Source organism: Parus major, chromosome 5 (assembly GCF_001522545.3).
Source record: "Parus major isolate Abel chromosome 5, Parus_major1.1, whole genome shotgun sequence".
Classification (NCBI taxonomy): Eukaryota; Metazoa; Chordata; class Aves; order Passeriformes; family Paridae; genus Parus; species Parus major.
The window spans coordinates 6,251,702-6,265,735 of record NC_031774.1 but is presented as its reverse complement, the minus strand read 5'-3'; the positions used below and the strand labels follow the sequence as shown (position 1 = coordinate 6,265,735).

Genomic DNA, 14,034 nt, shown 5'->3' with positions numbered 1-14,034 from the left:
CGGGCCCCGCCGTGCCCGATCCCGCTCCGCCCGGCCGCGGTGCCAGCTCGCCCGACGTTCTCCCACCTGATCCCCAGGTCCTCGCCCTGCCCTCGCTGCCCGGTCCTGCCCACGCATCCCTGGTTCCCCCGCCGGGGGTCGTGGCTGCCCGCCCTCCTCGCTGCTGCAGCGCCCCGGGCCCTGTTGCGCCCACCCCGTGGCCTTTCCTTCTCCCTTCAGGAGAGCCCGTCTCCTGCACACCCTTCCCAGGGCCGTGCCCGGCTCCTTCTTTGCCCGCTCTGAGCCTCCATCGACCTAGAGCTGAATGGCATTTGGGTGACAGATCCTGCCCTGGGGGATGGCAGCCCCAGGGCAGGGACACAAGCAGGTGGAGGGATGCTCAGGGAGGGCTCGGGCAGGTGCGTGGGTCCCCAGCGTGATGGGGTTGTCCGTCCCCCACCTCCTGGGGTTGTCAGGGATGTGGGGCACAATCACCCGTGGCAGGGCATTAGCGTGGGGGGTTGTGACCCCCCAGCACCCCCGTGATGGCCAGTGTGCTTTGTCCCTGGGGTGCAGCAGAGTGCCAGACACCCTCCTTTGTCCCTCTTTCTCCAGAAGCCCTGGGGGCTGGCGGCGACCCTCCCCTGCCCGTGGGTGTGGGGACAAGGAACCTCTGCGAGCAGGGTGGCTGGGGGCCAGCTTCTGAGGGCTATTGTTGCCCAGGGTGGAGGACTGAAAGGGAGATTGTTCTGTCTCTCCCTGGGTTGCTGGGGATGTTGGTATTTTGGGTCATTAAACAGCTCTGATTTGGGGGGGTCGCGACCCTGGCAGGCCCTGAATAGCTATTGTTCCCTTTCTTCCCCTGTTGAATGGGAGGCCGGCTGGCGGCGCGGGGTTGGGGGAACACACAGCATTCCCACACTGCTGCCTGGGGACCGCCAGATGCCGCATGCCGCCGCCGGATTAGGATAAATCACTGCCCCGCTCCCCTCGGCTTTTCTGCCCGGGGTACCCCTTGGCAGGTCAGGGCAGGTGGCTTGGCTTGGCTGGGGTGTAGCTGCACCCCATGCCCCTTTAGCAGGGTGCTGATAAACACCTTCTCCTTCTTATCCCACTCGTGTCCCTGCGGGACCTGCGGTGGCGGCTGCTCTCCGCGGAGAGGTGGGGGTGAGAAGGGACTGAAATTCTTGGAGGCTTTGCAGGACACGTGGTGAAAAGCCGAAGCAGCAGACTTGTTATTGCTTCTCTTAGAGTGCTTTCTTATTCCTCATGCTGGGCTGAGCCGTGGGGTTCTGCAGAAGGACCTGGAGGCAGTGGTGCTTGTCCCACCTGTTACCAGACACGCTCAGGATGGGACCCTGGGAGCCAGCACAGCCTGCCCTGCCCTGCTCTGAGACATCCCAAAGAGGCTTTCTCCTCATTGTAGGAGTTTCCAAAATTTGTGTCCTTGCTTCGAATGCGTCCTAGTTGACTGGTAGTGGTGGGAAAGGAAACACCTAGCCAAAATAAGGATGCAAGGCACAAAGCCTTGGTGCTTTGTGCTCTCGTCCCACTCCTAATGTTTGCTGATGGGGCAGCGGGAGCCAGGCGCAGGGCCCCTCTCACACTCCTTAGGTTGGCCTCACGAGGATTTTCCCTGTGCCACAGTTGGGATATTCATTGCAGGCCGGTTTGGCAGCTGCATATGGTGGGGCTGGCACGAGCCCCGCTCCCCTACGTGCGTGAGGCCTGTGTGTGTCACTGCTGGGGGCTCGGAGCTGCCCCTCAAATCTTTTATTTACCTGTTCCAGCCCAGAGCTGGGAGGGAGACAGGCACTGCAGGACTCGGGTGCCCTAATGCCTGGTTTCGTCAGGCTCCCGCGGGAGGTCCCTGGGAGCAGGCTGGAGCAGCCAAGCCTGTGGTTCTGTGTTTCCTCATCAGGGCTGAGTGGCTCTCTGCTGGGCCTCTGGGCCAGTGGGAGTGAAATCTGCCCTTCCCTTCAGCCCAGTTGCACTGGGGTTGCACCCCCAGGCTGTGGGGCTCCCTGCCCTCTGGGGAAACCGAGGCACACCAGTCCCCTGGCAGGGCGGGACAGCAGCAGAGCCGGAAAGCCGTGCTGTCCCCGCGTGGAACGGCACCGGTGGGGCAGGTTGGGGTGGTTTTGCTGCCTGCCACAGTGCTGGCGCCAGGCTCTGACGGCATCTGTCACCCTCCCTCAGGCACCATCCGGCCTGTCCGGCGCAGCTACTACGACCCGTCCTCGGCGCCGGGCAAGGGAGTCGTCTGGGAGTGGGAGAATGACAGCGGGACGTGGACGCCCTACGACATGGACGTGGGCATCACCATCCAGCGCGCCTACGAGAAGCAGCACCCCTGGGTGGACCTGAGCGCCATCGGCTTCTGCTATGTCATCGACTTTGCCACCATGGGCCAGATCAACCGGCAGACCCAGCGCAAGCGCCGCGTCCGCCGCCGCCTCGACATGGTCTACCCGCTGGTGTCGGGCACCCTGCCCAAGTCGCAGTCGTGGCCGGCCAGCCCCGGGGCGGCGGCGGCCCCGCCGGTCCCCGCCTGCACCTGTCCCCAGTGCCTCCTGGTCATGAGCGTCAAAGCCTCCGCCGGCCCCGGCACCTCCACCCTGCAGCCCCGCAAAGCCGCCCCCGTGCCGCCGGCCGCCCCGAAGCCCCCGCTGCCCGCGGCGGGGCCGAAGGCGCCCGACGGAGTGGCCGTGGTGCGCGGCTCGCTGAAGCCGCTGGCGGCGCAGGGGGGCCGGCGGCAGGCGGCCAGCACGCCCGCCCTGAGCTCGGCCAGTGCCTCTGGCAGCCCCCCCGGCGTGGGCAGCGGCAAAGGCTCCCGGCCCAGCCTCGGCACCCTGAACCGCAGCCACCTGCAGCGCCTGGCCATCGCCCAGTCCCGCGTGCTCATCGCCTCCGGGTGAGTCCTACAGGGTGCTTGGGCGGAGAAAGGGACAGCACAGGCTTTTCCCCCTGCCCAGGGCACAGAGGGGCTGCAGCCCCCACTGCAGGGGTCTGTCATCCCTGGGAGTGGTGGGAGACACCTTGGTGGTCCCCAGCCTCCCATGGAGGGCAGTGGGTTCTGCTGGGCCCCTCGCCTTCCCTGCAGGTGCCTGGGGACCAGAGTAGGGATGGGGTGGCTCTTGCATCTCAATGAAGAGGCTGAGGCTGCTCTTTCTCTTGGAGTCAGGGGTTGGGTGGGGGACTGCAAAAGGCCCAAAGAAAAGCCATTCAGGCCCCATGAGAAGGGGTCCCTCCAGACCCCCACCCTCCAAAAACGTTTTTTTGTGATGGGGTGGACATTTAATGGGCCTGTTTCTCCCCTTTGTCTGGCTCTGCCATCAGCCTTCTGTCGCAGCCTGGCCCCTTTCCTCTCCCTCTCCATCCTCCCCCTTCCCTTCGCTCCTGACCTGCCGGGAAACTTTCCCATGGAAGAGAGCCCCAAGGGGAGGGGGGGAAAGAACTGTGACGTGGCCGTAGGAGAAAAGAGGAAAAGAAACAACAGACTGGCCCGGGGAGCTGTGACAAAAAGGGGCCATGAATGGAGATGCAGTCAGGGTTTCTAAAGCACCAGAGAAAAGGCGGTGGTGGGGCAGGGGGGGCACGTTGCCCCATCAGGGGATTCTCTCTTTCCAGCCAGGGCCTGTGCAGTTGCTCAGGCAACTGTTGTGTGGCCCCTGGGCCCTGTGGGGATGTGGGTGCCTCCTGCCTGTCCTGACCTGGTGTCTGCTGGCTCCCCCCAGGGTCCCCACCGTTCCTGTGAAGAACCTCACTGGCTCCAGCCCTGTCAACCCAGCACTGGCAGGTGAGGATGGGGCTGCAGTGGGTGTGGGGGGGACAAACAGCCCAGTGGGGCAGGTTTTGGAGAGCATCTGAGGTTCGGGGTATTGCTGGTTTTCCTCAGTGCCATTTGTTGCCTCCTTGTGCAGGGATCACGGGGATCCTCATGAGTGCAGCCGGGCTGCCCGTGTGCCTGACCCGGCCCCCCAAGCTGGTGCTGCACCCCCCACCCGTCAGCAAGAGTGAGATCCAGTCCATCCCCGGCATCTCCCACTCCTGCCGCAAGACCACCAAGAAACAGGCCAAGAAAGGTAAGAGAGAGACTGTCCCTCCTGCCCTTCTGGTTCCCCTGTGTCCCCCATCCCTTCGGCTGCCCCTGGCAGTGGGTTTCTCCCATCCTTTGACTCTCGCTCTCCTGCAGGTAAAACTCCAGAGGAGGTGCTGAAGAAGTACCTGCAGAAGGTGCGGCATCCGCCCGATGAGGTGCGAGCGGTGGGGCTGTGCCCGAGTGTCGTGGGGGGCTTTGCCCTGGGATGAGCTTTGCCCTGGGATGAGCTTTGCCCTGGGATGAGCTTTGCCCTGGGATGAGTGGCTGGGGACACACGCAATGCCACGTGCAGGGATATCCCAGTGCCCTGCGTGGCTCTGCCCTGTCCCCAAAAAAGGGGGGACTGCGTGCACAGCCCTTGCAGGTCCCTGGGTGAGAGCAGGGCAGCCCATCAGCATGCATCCCTCTGATCCCTGTCCTCCCCTCCGGCACAGGACTGCACCATCTGCATGGAGCGGCTCTCTGCCCCCTCTGGCTACAAGGGGCCCCAGCCGGCTGTCAAGCCTGACCTCGTGGGGAAGCTGGTCAAGTGCAGCCACGTCTTCCACCTCCACTGCCTGGTGGCCATGTACAACAACGGCAACAAGGTGAGAGGCTGTGGCCCCGGGGGACCTCCGGCTCAGCTGCCTCTGCTGAGCTCCACGAGCTCTCCATGGGACAGAACTCCAGCCTGGCTGCCCTGGAGGACTCTCAGCTCCCACCCTGACTCAGAGTTAAATTTTTGTCAGCAGCAAGCACTTGGGGGCTGCTAAATGAGAACTCAGAGTAGTGTGGGTGTGTTTCCCCCCACTATGCCTGGTTTTATGTGCTTGTTTTCCTTGCCGGAGTGGACTTTGATCCCTGCATGTTTGAGCAGAGCTACCTGGAATTTGGTGCCAGGCAGTGCTTCTCCAGCCACAGGAGGGTTTTTTCCAATACCCCTCGTGCTTGACATTCCCTGGAAAATGCACTGTTTGGAGATTTTCAATATTTATTGTATTTCCCTCTTTGAAAGAACAAAGGAAAACAAACCACCAATTCAGAGCTAGGGAAAGCAGTGAGGACTGGAAAACATGTGGAAGAGAAACACAGAGCTCAGGTTTTTGGTTGGAGTTGGGTAGTGAATTCTCCCAGCCCTATCCTAGGTTCCCGAGAGTTTTTGAAGTGATGTTTTTCCCAATTAAAGCAGCGTTCAGTGCTGCTCAAGGACTCAGTGCCTGGCGTGGCTCGATGCTGGAGATACTGGTTTCACTGTGTCACCCTTTTTCCACTCTCAGGATGGGAGTCTGCAGTGTCCCACCTGCAAAACCATCTATGGGGTGAAGACAGGGACGCAGCCTCCCGGGAAGATGGAATATCACATCATTCCCCATGCGCTGCCCGGCCACGCCGACTGCAAAACCATCCGCATCATCTACAACATCCCCCCGGGGGTGCAGGTGGGCTGGGGGGGCACCTGGGGAGGGGCTGGTGGCCCTTGTCACTGCTGTATCACGCCCAGGTCCCTCTGCAGCTCGTGCCTTGACTCAGGAGCTGCTTGTCCATAAGGATGTTGTGGGAAGTCTGGGGTGTATCTGCATGGAAGTGCTGTCCCTGTCTGCTTGGTGGCGGGAGGATGGTGGCCATTAGTGCCCAACAAGGCTTGGGGTGTTGCCCTGTGCCCAGAGCATCCTTTTGAGCTCCAGAACGGTTTTCTTCTCCCACTTCCCACATTGTAGGGACCAGAGCATCCAAACCCTGGGAAGAGCTTCACGGCCCGTGGCTTTCCCCGGCACTGCTACCTGCCAGACAGTGAGAAGGGCAGGAAGGTGAGCTGGCTGAGACATGCCAGGGTGGGAAAGGCAAACATGGCTTAAGCAAGGGAATGTGGGTTTTCCCCACAGCCCATCCAGCAGGAGCCCTGTGACCTTCTCTTACAGGCTGGGCAGCCTGGTCCACCTGTTTTGGCTGGGGCAGGAGGCTGGGCTGGGATGCTCCAGCAGGGCTTGCCTGTGGGCTGCCCATGCTGCCCTGCTTTGCTGCCCACCCCATTCCTGGCCCCACAGGTACTGAAGTTGCTGCTGGTGGCCTGGGACCGGCGGCTGATCTTCGCCATCGGAACCTCCAGCACCACGGGCGAGTCGGACACGGTGATCTGGAATGAGATCCACCACAAAACAGAGTTCGGCTCCAACCTCACTGGCCACGGCTACCCCGACATCAACTACCTGGACAATGTCCTGGCTGAGCTGGCAGCCCAGGGCATCACGGAGGAGAGCCTGGCGCAGGAGAAGGACTGAGACCGTGGCGAGGAGGCAAGGAAAGGGTTGCCTGTGCCGGCACCCACCAGGATAAAGATGCTGGAGATATCTGCCTGGGGGCTTTTCAGGGCACACCTGGAGCCCCCTGCTCCCAGTGGCAGCCATGCAGTGCTCCAGGCTGGCTGGGAATGTGGGAGAAGGTTCTTTTGGCCATCCCCTTCACTCCTGCAGGGCGGGAACATCCCCACACACAGCTGTGGGACTTCAGGCTGGCTTGGCCACCCTTCTGGATGGTGTCCTGTCCTCGCTGTCACTGTGCTGAGGGCTTGGGGGGTGCCAGGCTCCCCTCTCTCCTCATCTGTGCCAGTCCCAGCCTGACCCAACACCCCTGACACCCACCTGGGGCTGGGACCTGGCTTGGGGTGGGAGCTGGGGCCACGGGAGTCCCCTTTGCTCTGCCTCGTCGCTCTGACGTTTGTTTGTTTGTTTGTTCTGTCCGGTACCTCCCCACTGGTCTCCTGTGTCTGTGGAGGCTGGGGGGCCCTGGGCTGCCTCAGTTTCCCCCAGCCCTGCACCCCCTGCTCCTTTTGGCTGTGTCTGAGCTGTGCCCTGCAGGGTCCCCTTGTCTGGGCTGCCCCTGCCTCTGCATGCCAGGGAGGGGCTGATGGGTGGTAGGAAGTGTGTGTGGGGCGGGACAATGACATCCCACCCCCCTGCAGTGGGTTCCTTGAACTGTTCGTATGGGGCCGTCCCCACGTTGGAATTTCTATATACCTCGTGTTTTGGGGTTTTGTCGTATATATGTACATATAGGGGGGGCATTTGGGGGGGCAGCCTGGGAGAACGTGGTGCTGCAGCCAGGCTGGGGCTGGGCACAGTGGTGCTTGGGTTTGGGACAGGGGCTGTGGGGCCCCCAACCCCGACAGGGCTCTGCCCCACGGGAGGGCTGTCACTTGTGGGTCCCCATGGGGCCAGGTGCAGGTGGGGTGAGAAGTGTCCCCGTTCCTGCCCCCGGAGAGGCCTTGGGGGGGTTTGGATGGGAAGGTGGCTGGTGAGGGGTTGGCACGGGCTGGGTCAGGAGGGTGGTGTGGGTAGGAGAGTGTGGGTAATGGGGGTGGGGGAAGTGTGTTCCAAGGCTCTGAGGGTCCCTGTCAGCCCTCCGGGGCGACTGGGCCTTGGAGAACCCTGGGCTGGTGCAAAGTGTCCCTGCCCAGGGCAGGGGTTAGGAAGGAGAGAGTCTGTGGGGTCCCTTCCATCCCAAACCAGGGACTCATGGGGGCTCCTGGAGCCACCTGTGCCGGGTGCTGGGGGGTCCCTGGCCCTCCGTGCTGCTGGGAGGGGGGCCCGTCCTGCTGTGCATCGTTCTGTTGTCGTTGCTGTTCTTCCTCTCCGTGGCCTGGAGGCTCCGTCACCCCCGCGGCCACCCCGTGGAGGGGCTGGGGGTCAATAAAGCGGATGGCAGGGGACTCTGGCGGTCCCTGCACGGCCTGGCCTCTCCGTTGTCTTCTGTCAGTCATCTGTGTGGCCAGGCGAGCCAGGGGCACTGTGGGCACCGCGAGTCCCCCTGATGTCCCTTTGCACCAGCCGCCCTCAGCGTGGGTTGTTACCTTCTACCTCAAGGGAGAAACCCTCTTTCCCCGGGCACACGCCCCTTGTCGGGGGGCTCTCAGCGGTGTGATTTCTCCTCCACGCACGCCCTGGGTTTTCCCCAGTGCAGACAAAGCCTGACTGGAGCTATGCAAAACCCTCCGGGCGAGAAGGGGGAGAGCTCCCCACCCTCCGCGGTGCCAGCCCGATGGCTCTTACTGTGAGTAAGTCTTTCCACAACGTGACTTTTTTTTTTTTTTCCTTTTTTTTTAATGCTCTGTTGACTACACGATGAGTTGCTGGCTGAAATAAAACTGCTCCGTGCCTCTCTGCATGCGTGTGTATATCTATCCCGATAGATATACATGGAGACAGGGGTTGCAGCTTGCAGCATGCAGGACTTGGGAAATAACCCTCCACGGGGCCCCTCTGCTCCTTCCTTTTCCTTTGGGTTTGGGGTACAAGGGGAGGGGGCACTCAGGGCACCGTCCCCTCCGGCTCTTGCTGGTACCCCTCGCCCACGTTCAGCACCGTGCTGTGCTCGGGGCTGGCAGGGGCCGGGCTGTCCCCTGTGCCCAGCGCTCGGTATCCCCTGGCCCTGTAGCGCCGGTGGCCGTACCAGGCTGTCCCCAGGACGGTAGCCAGCCCCGCCAGCACGGCCACGGTGACCCCAGCCACCTCTCCCCCTGACAGCCCCCGGCCCCTGACGATTTCGGCCACGTTCTGGACCTCCTCCGGCCGTGCCAGCCGCCATACGTGGCTCTGGCCGTCCCTCACCCAGGTGCTGTCCCCGTCCCGCACCAGCAGGGTGTCCACGGCCGGCAGGTTGGCGGGGGGCCGGGTGAAGGGGGGCAGGCGGGCGGGAGGCAGCGAGCCCCCAGTGAAGCGGCCGGCCTGGACACAGAACTGCACCTGGCAGCTGTCGCTGATGAGTGCCAGGTGCTGGCTGAAGCCCGGGGGACAGCCCTTGGCGTGGGGGTCCTCAGCCGTGCCGTGGTGCTGCCCAGCCAGGGGGTTCCCCGCCTGGCAGCTGAAGAAGCCCCCGAAGGGCACCGCGTACTCGGTCCCCTGCTCATAATCCTGGCTCACGCACACTCTGAGCTCGCCGAAGAGCTTCAGTGGGAAGTAGCCCGAGGGACAGGAATGGGCTCCGGTGTTAGGGTTGGTGCTGTGGGTGCTGAACAGCCCCCCAAAGAGGTATCCCGAGTTTGGAGCCACCGACCCGTTCGCGGCGCACCAGTAGGCGCTGAACTGCACCCGGGAGAGCCAGAAGACGTCCTGGCACTTACGGTGGCAGAAAATGCCCAAGGTGCACTTGTTGTGGCACTCCAGGTGGCTGTGACCCTCCTCCCGCTCCTGCACACCCAGCAGCACCGGGGTGTAGGTGGCGGGGCAGGAGAAGGCCCCGGTGAGGGGGTTCCTCTGCTCCAGCGCCCGGCACAGCGCGCCGGTGTCGGGACCGCCCAGGCCGACGCACTCCTGGAAGACTCCCCCGAAGGTGAAGTTGGCCCTGGTGCCCTTGCAGGAACCGTCGTCGGTGTTGGCGTGGAAGTTGAAGTTGGGCGAGGAGGCGTCGGTGCAGCCCGGGGCGGTGTTGAAGGCGTAGTAGCGGCGGATGGCAAGCTCCACGCGCTGGGCCACCCTCCTCACCGTGGGCGCCGGCAGCTCCGGCACTGCGCTCGGCTTGATGAAGTAGTACAGGGGCAGCCCCGAGCGGTCCAGGGCCACCAGCTGGTTTTGAATCCTCTCCTGCCACGTCTTCAGGGTGATGCCTGGGTAAAAGGGGGTCCCGCCGATGCTCTCCACCCTGGAGTTGGTGCGGTTCTCCAGGTACTGCTTGGTGAAGGCAGAGCTGGAGTCCAGGGATTCTTTGGTTCCCACACTGACGATGCTGTGGAAGGCCGCGCCGGCCGAGGCGGTGACGGTGTTCCGTGTGGCCCAGCTGTCCTTCAGGAAGGTAGCCTTGATCTGGTCCTCCTGCACCAGGGTGGCTCCCGCGTCCACGGAGGTGATGGCGTGGGTGCCGTAGTTGACCACCAGCACCTCGGCCAGAAAATCGGCCATCTGGGTCTGGTTGTTCTCCAGGTGGCTGGCGATGGTCAGCAGCTGCTTCTTGAAGGCCTCGTCCAGGGCCGCCTCGGGGTCGATCTTGGCAGTGTAAACCAGGTTCCTGACTTGCACCCGAGTGGTGACAGCCTGGTCTCTCACGTGGTGGGTCTTGGTGCGGTGGAAGTCGTCAGAGAATTTGCCATTGATGGAGGAGAAGAGTGACAGCTCCAGGTTGATGGAGGCAGAGGTGATGCTCTGGTAATCCTTCCAGGACTCGATGATCTCAGAGTTGATGTCCAGGTTGCTCTGCTTGCGGGGGATAGTGAAGATCTCGTCTGGGATGAGGTAAGATCCATCTTCTGTGGTCTTGCACTGTGAGTAGCCCAGGTTGATAACTTTGCCCATATCCAAATTCCTGAGGTTATCCCAGCCCCCTCCCGGCAGAACTTCTAGGCGTGAGAGATTCAAGTTCTTGCTGCACACCCCAAACCCTGAAGAGGACAAGAGTTCCTGGGACTGCTCAGCCCCTGTCACCCATGCCAGCAGTGCCCAGGTGAGCAAGACCCCCCAGAGCCCCCAGCCCATGGCTGGGCCCTCACCAGTCCGAGTGGTGGGACAGGAGCGGTGAAAATGAGCTGGCTGAGGGAATTGACAAAAGGGAAAGGAGAAGTGAGAATTGAGACATGTGACAAATGACAGAGTGGAAACTACGACCAGGGGGTGGGGAGCAGGAAGGTGTCTGTCCCTCCCTCTGCCCCACATTAGGGGCCCTCTGCAGCCTCCTCTGCCCCACTCCTGCCCTTCCCCCGGGGTCTGCCATGTCTCCAGCTGGAGAAAGCACCTCCTGCTTGGGAATGCTGAGCCACGGGTGCTGAGGACACTGATCCAGCTCTGCCCAGCTGGTGCCTGGCTGGGCTTCTGTTTTCAGCAGCACAGGGCAGGTGCTGCAGGTTTGGGGGAATAAACAGTTAAGGAAGTTTCTGCTGTGAAAACTGCGACTCTTTCCATACAGACAGATTCACTTCCCCTGGTTTTGTTCCTGAGTTCCTCTTTCCAGGACACTTCTGCCTGGGAGGAGGCTGAAGTGACAGCTGTGATGGAGGCAGAGGTGTTGGGGAAGATGAAACAGGGAAACCTTATGAATATGATTGTTTAGCAAAAGATTCTGAGAATATGAAACCTAGAATCGAAATAGAAATGAAAGCTAGCTTTGAGCCATAGGATACTGAGTGCTAGTTACTATATAACCAAAGAACAACAGCCTAGCCAGCTGAAGGAGAATCTCTGTTGATAGAACAATACCCTTCTGCTGATAAGTGAATCCAAAGGTCGAAGCAGCAAGAGAAGAATTTGAAAAGCAGCTTTTAGAGTTTAAAATGTAACACTGTTTGGTAATGTAGTAGATCTTGTAGGCTATATGTAAATTCTATAGAACGTGTGTCATGTACTGGTTGGTTACTCGGAATTAGAATATTCACCATAGAAAAAGATATAATGTATTGCACCAAGAACTTTGCTCTCTTAATCTCTTCTCTTACTTCCCACTCTTATTCTCTTACCCCCTCTTTCCCCTCTCTCTCTCTACCCCTTTAATTACCTTCCACCCTAATGCTCTCAGACCCCTCTCTCCACTCTCTGTCTCTCTCTTTGAGCACGTTTACATTGTGGCTGGCAGTGTAAACGGATCTCTTCCACCCTTTACCTAAATAATAAACTGCTTATCCCAAGTGCAGCCTGACCTGGAGAAGTCTCTCACCTCGAGCCCGTTTTACCCCTCCACAGAGGGACCATAGGTGTCTGTGTTTTTGGGAGGGATAATGCCAGGAGTTGGGGGGTGAAGGGATAACAGGAACTCACTCCTCTGGAGTAGCTGGAAAACCCTTGTGCAGGGATTCTCACCTGCACTAGCACATGTAGGCTGTGTGGTCACCCCACCTAAAACCTACCCACTGTGTCATGGAGGAATGTTACAGGCTTTTTTCCCCCAACATTTTGAGGTGGTGCTCTGAATTCACCTATTCCTGCCTTGCTTCTGATGGTGATTCCCATCAGTCCCATGGCATCTCTCCTGGGCAGTGCAGCTGGCCAGGGATGCCTCCTAACTACGACAGTAAAACCCCCACAGCCAAGGGTAACCAGGGATTTTGGGGATGGAGAATTTAATGGCATCAGCTGGCAGCTGTGCCAGTTCAACTGATGCAAAAGGAAATACAACACTTCTCCAGAGGGGCTGTTTTCCCTGGATGTGTGTAAACAGAGACACCTTTTTACCATCTAGTGAGTGAGGTTTGGGGTTGTGTTTCCAGTTAATTCTTTAAATCTCCAGGCTTTATTTCAGCTCCCCTGGCTGGGCCAGATGTGCAGGAGCAGTTCAAGGAGCTGTCAGGTGGCTCTGGGAGCACAGGTTCCACCACAGCCCAGCCGTGTCCGGGAGCCTCCCAGGGATCTCCCTGTGGCAGCAGCCTTGGGAAGAGTTCAGACATCTGGAATTGAGGAGCTCACTGCCTGGAGTGGGGGGAACATGGTGGAGCCTGAAGGAGAAGACGAGACACCATCCTTGGGGACACTTCCTGTGCCATGGGGCAGCTGCCAGCCTGTGGGACAGGAGCTGGGGGACTCCAACACTTTGGGGGGCTGCCCTGCCCTCGATTCTTCCCCCCTTTTTTGGGGCTATGTCCAAGTGCTTGAAGCACCGAGCTGCTGGTGAGGGCACTTGGACTTTTTTGTGCCTTCTTTGGAGGAAAAAGAGAGGTGGGTGAGTATGGGAGGTGATATTGTCATGTCATTTGGGGAACCCCAATGTCTGTGGTGGTGGAGCCAGCGAGTGGGGAATGAGGGGGGAATAGGTGGGATACCCCCAAAAAATGGAGGTTATAGCCCCAAAATACCTAAAAATTCATTTATGAGTAATATAGTAGAAAGTATAAAGATTCTCAATTTTATTTATATCAAAATTACTATTAGTTTATTTCAAGACAAATCTGCTGTGTTATAGACAAGATTTTAGAATGTAAGGAGTTCTGAATATGGAGCCATAGGGCATGAAAATAAAAATACAACGCTTTGTGTATATAAATAAAACAATAAAGGGCTTGGAAAAGTTAGGTAAGATGATCTGTACGAAGAACCTAGAAACAGCTCTGTTTATGCGGAGTTCTTTCTCGCTCCTCCCGCTGGAACACCCGAAATTCGGGATCTGGGATTCACTCAAATTGGGATTTATTAGCGCCCCGACAACGCTGCGCATGCGCGGTGGCTGCTACACCCTCAGTGCTGCCGCCCTGTGGGGACACCCGGTACTGCAGCTCCGGGCGCTTCCCGCGGCTCCGCCGGCACCGGGATGTGGAGCTGGACCGGCACCGGGACGTGGAGCTGGACCGGCACCGGAGCGTGGAGCTGGACCGGCACCGGGACGTGGAGCTGGACCGGGACAACGACGGGGACCGGCCGTGCGGAGCCACGGGACCCTCGGCCGGGGCCGTTCCCGGTTGCGCTCCTGGCAGGGACCGCGGCCGCTGTGCCGGGAGCGGCAGTGGCGGGGAGCCCCGGGGAGCCCGGGCAGCAGCGGGGCCGGGCCGGGGACATCCCCGAGCAGGGAACGGGGAGAGCCCCGAGCGGGCGGCGGGGACGGGCCGGGGACGGAGCGACCGGGGGAAACGGGGGAAGTCGATGTCCCGACGAATGGATCCGAGTTCCAGGGGAGGACTCGGTGTGCCGAGGGAAAGCGAAAGGTTAAAGGATAAAGATGCAGAGGAACGAGTGTTGCAAACCCCCCTGGCTCTCTGACAGAGCAAACCTTCCAGTAAGCCCAGTGATCTTGGAGAGACTCTGGGATCATAACGTTTTCCAGGAAAGCAAAAAAAGGACAAAGATGAGGGAATAGACTTCAAATTAATAATGATTTATATATATAGGTATAGGTATATGAATCATTCTTGCATGTTTGATGCTCCCCTTTTTACTCTTGGAATAATTTAAAAATTATTCCTTTAACAAATGATCTAAATTTGAGAATTTAAATCTTAGAGGAAATGATGCAAAATAAATGCATGGAGAGATGATGGAATCCCAAAACGGTTTTGAGTGTGAAGGGACCTT

General features: G+C 59.8%; 2 protein-coding genes across 2 annotated transcripts; one reads left to right on the top strand and one right to left on the bottom strand.

Moving 5' to 3' along the window:
• The first annotated feature begins 2,179 nt into the window (after nucleotides 1-2,179).
• Nucleotides 2,180-8,219, top strand: DTX4 (deltex E3 ubiquitin ligase 4). The gene is made up of 8 exons (XM_015632263.1): nucleotides 2,180-2,893; nucleotides 3,717-3,778; nucleotides 3,903-4,064; nucleotides 4,175-4,236; nucleotides 4,516-4,668; nucleotides 5,338-5,499; nucleotides 5,779-5,868; nucleotides 6,106-8,219. The coding sequence occupies exons 1-8, from the start codon at nucleotides 2,286-2,288 to the stop codon at nucleotides 6,337-6,339; spliced, it is 1,533 nt and encodes a 510-aa protein (XP_015487749.1). The 5' UTR covers nucleotides 2,180-2,285; the 3' UTR covers nucleotides 6,340-8,219.
• On the bottom strand, nucleotides 8,134-10,622 carry MPEG1 (macrophage expressed 1). The gene has a single exon (XM_015632262.3). The coding sequence runs from the start codon at nucleotides 10,519-10,521 to the stop codon at nucleotides 8,365-8,367; it is 2,157 nt and encodes a 718-aa protein (XP_015487748.1). The 5' UTR covers nucleotides 10,522-10,622; the 3' UTR covers nucleotides 8,134-8,364.
• Between the last annotated feature and the right edge of the window lie 3,412 nt (nucleotides 10,623-14,034).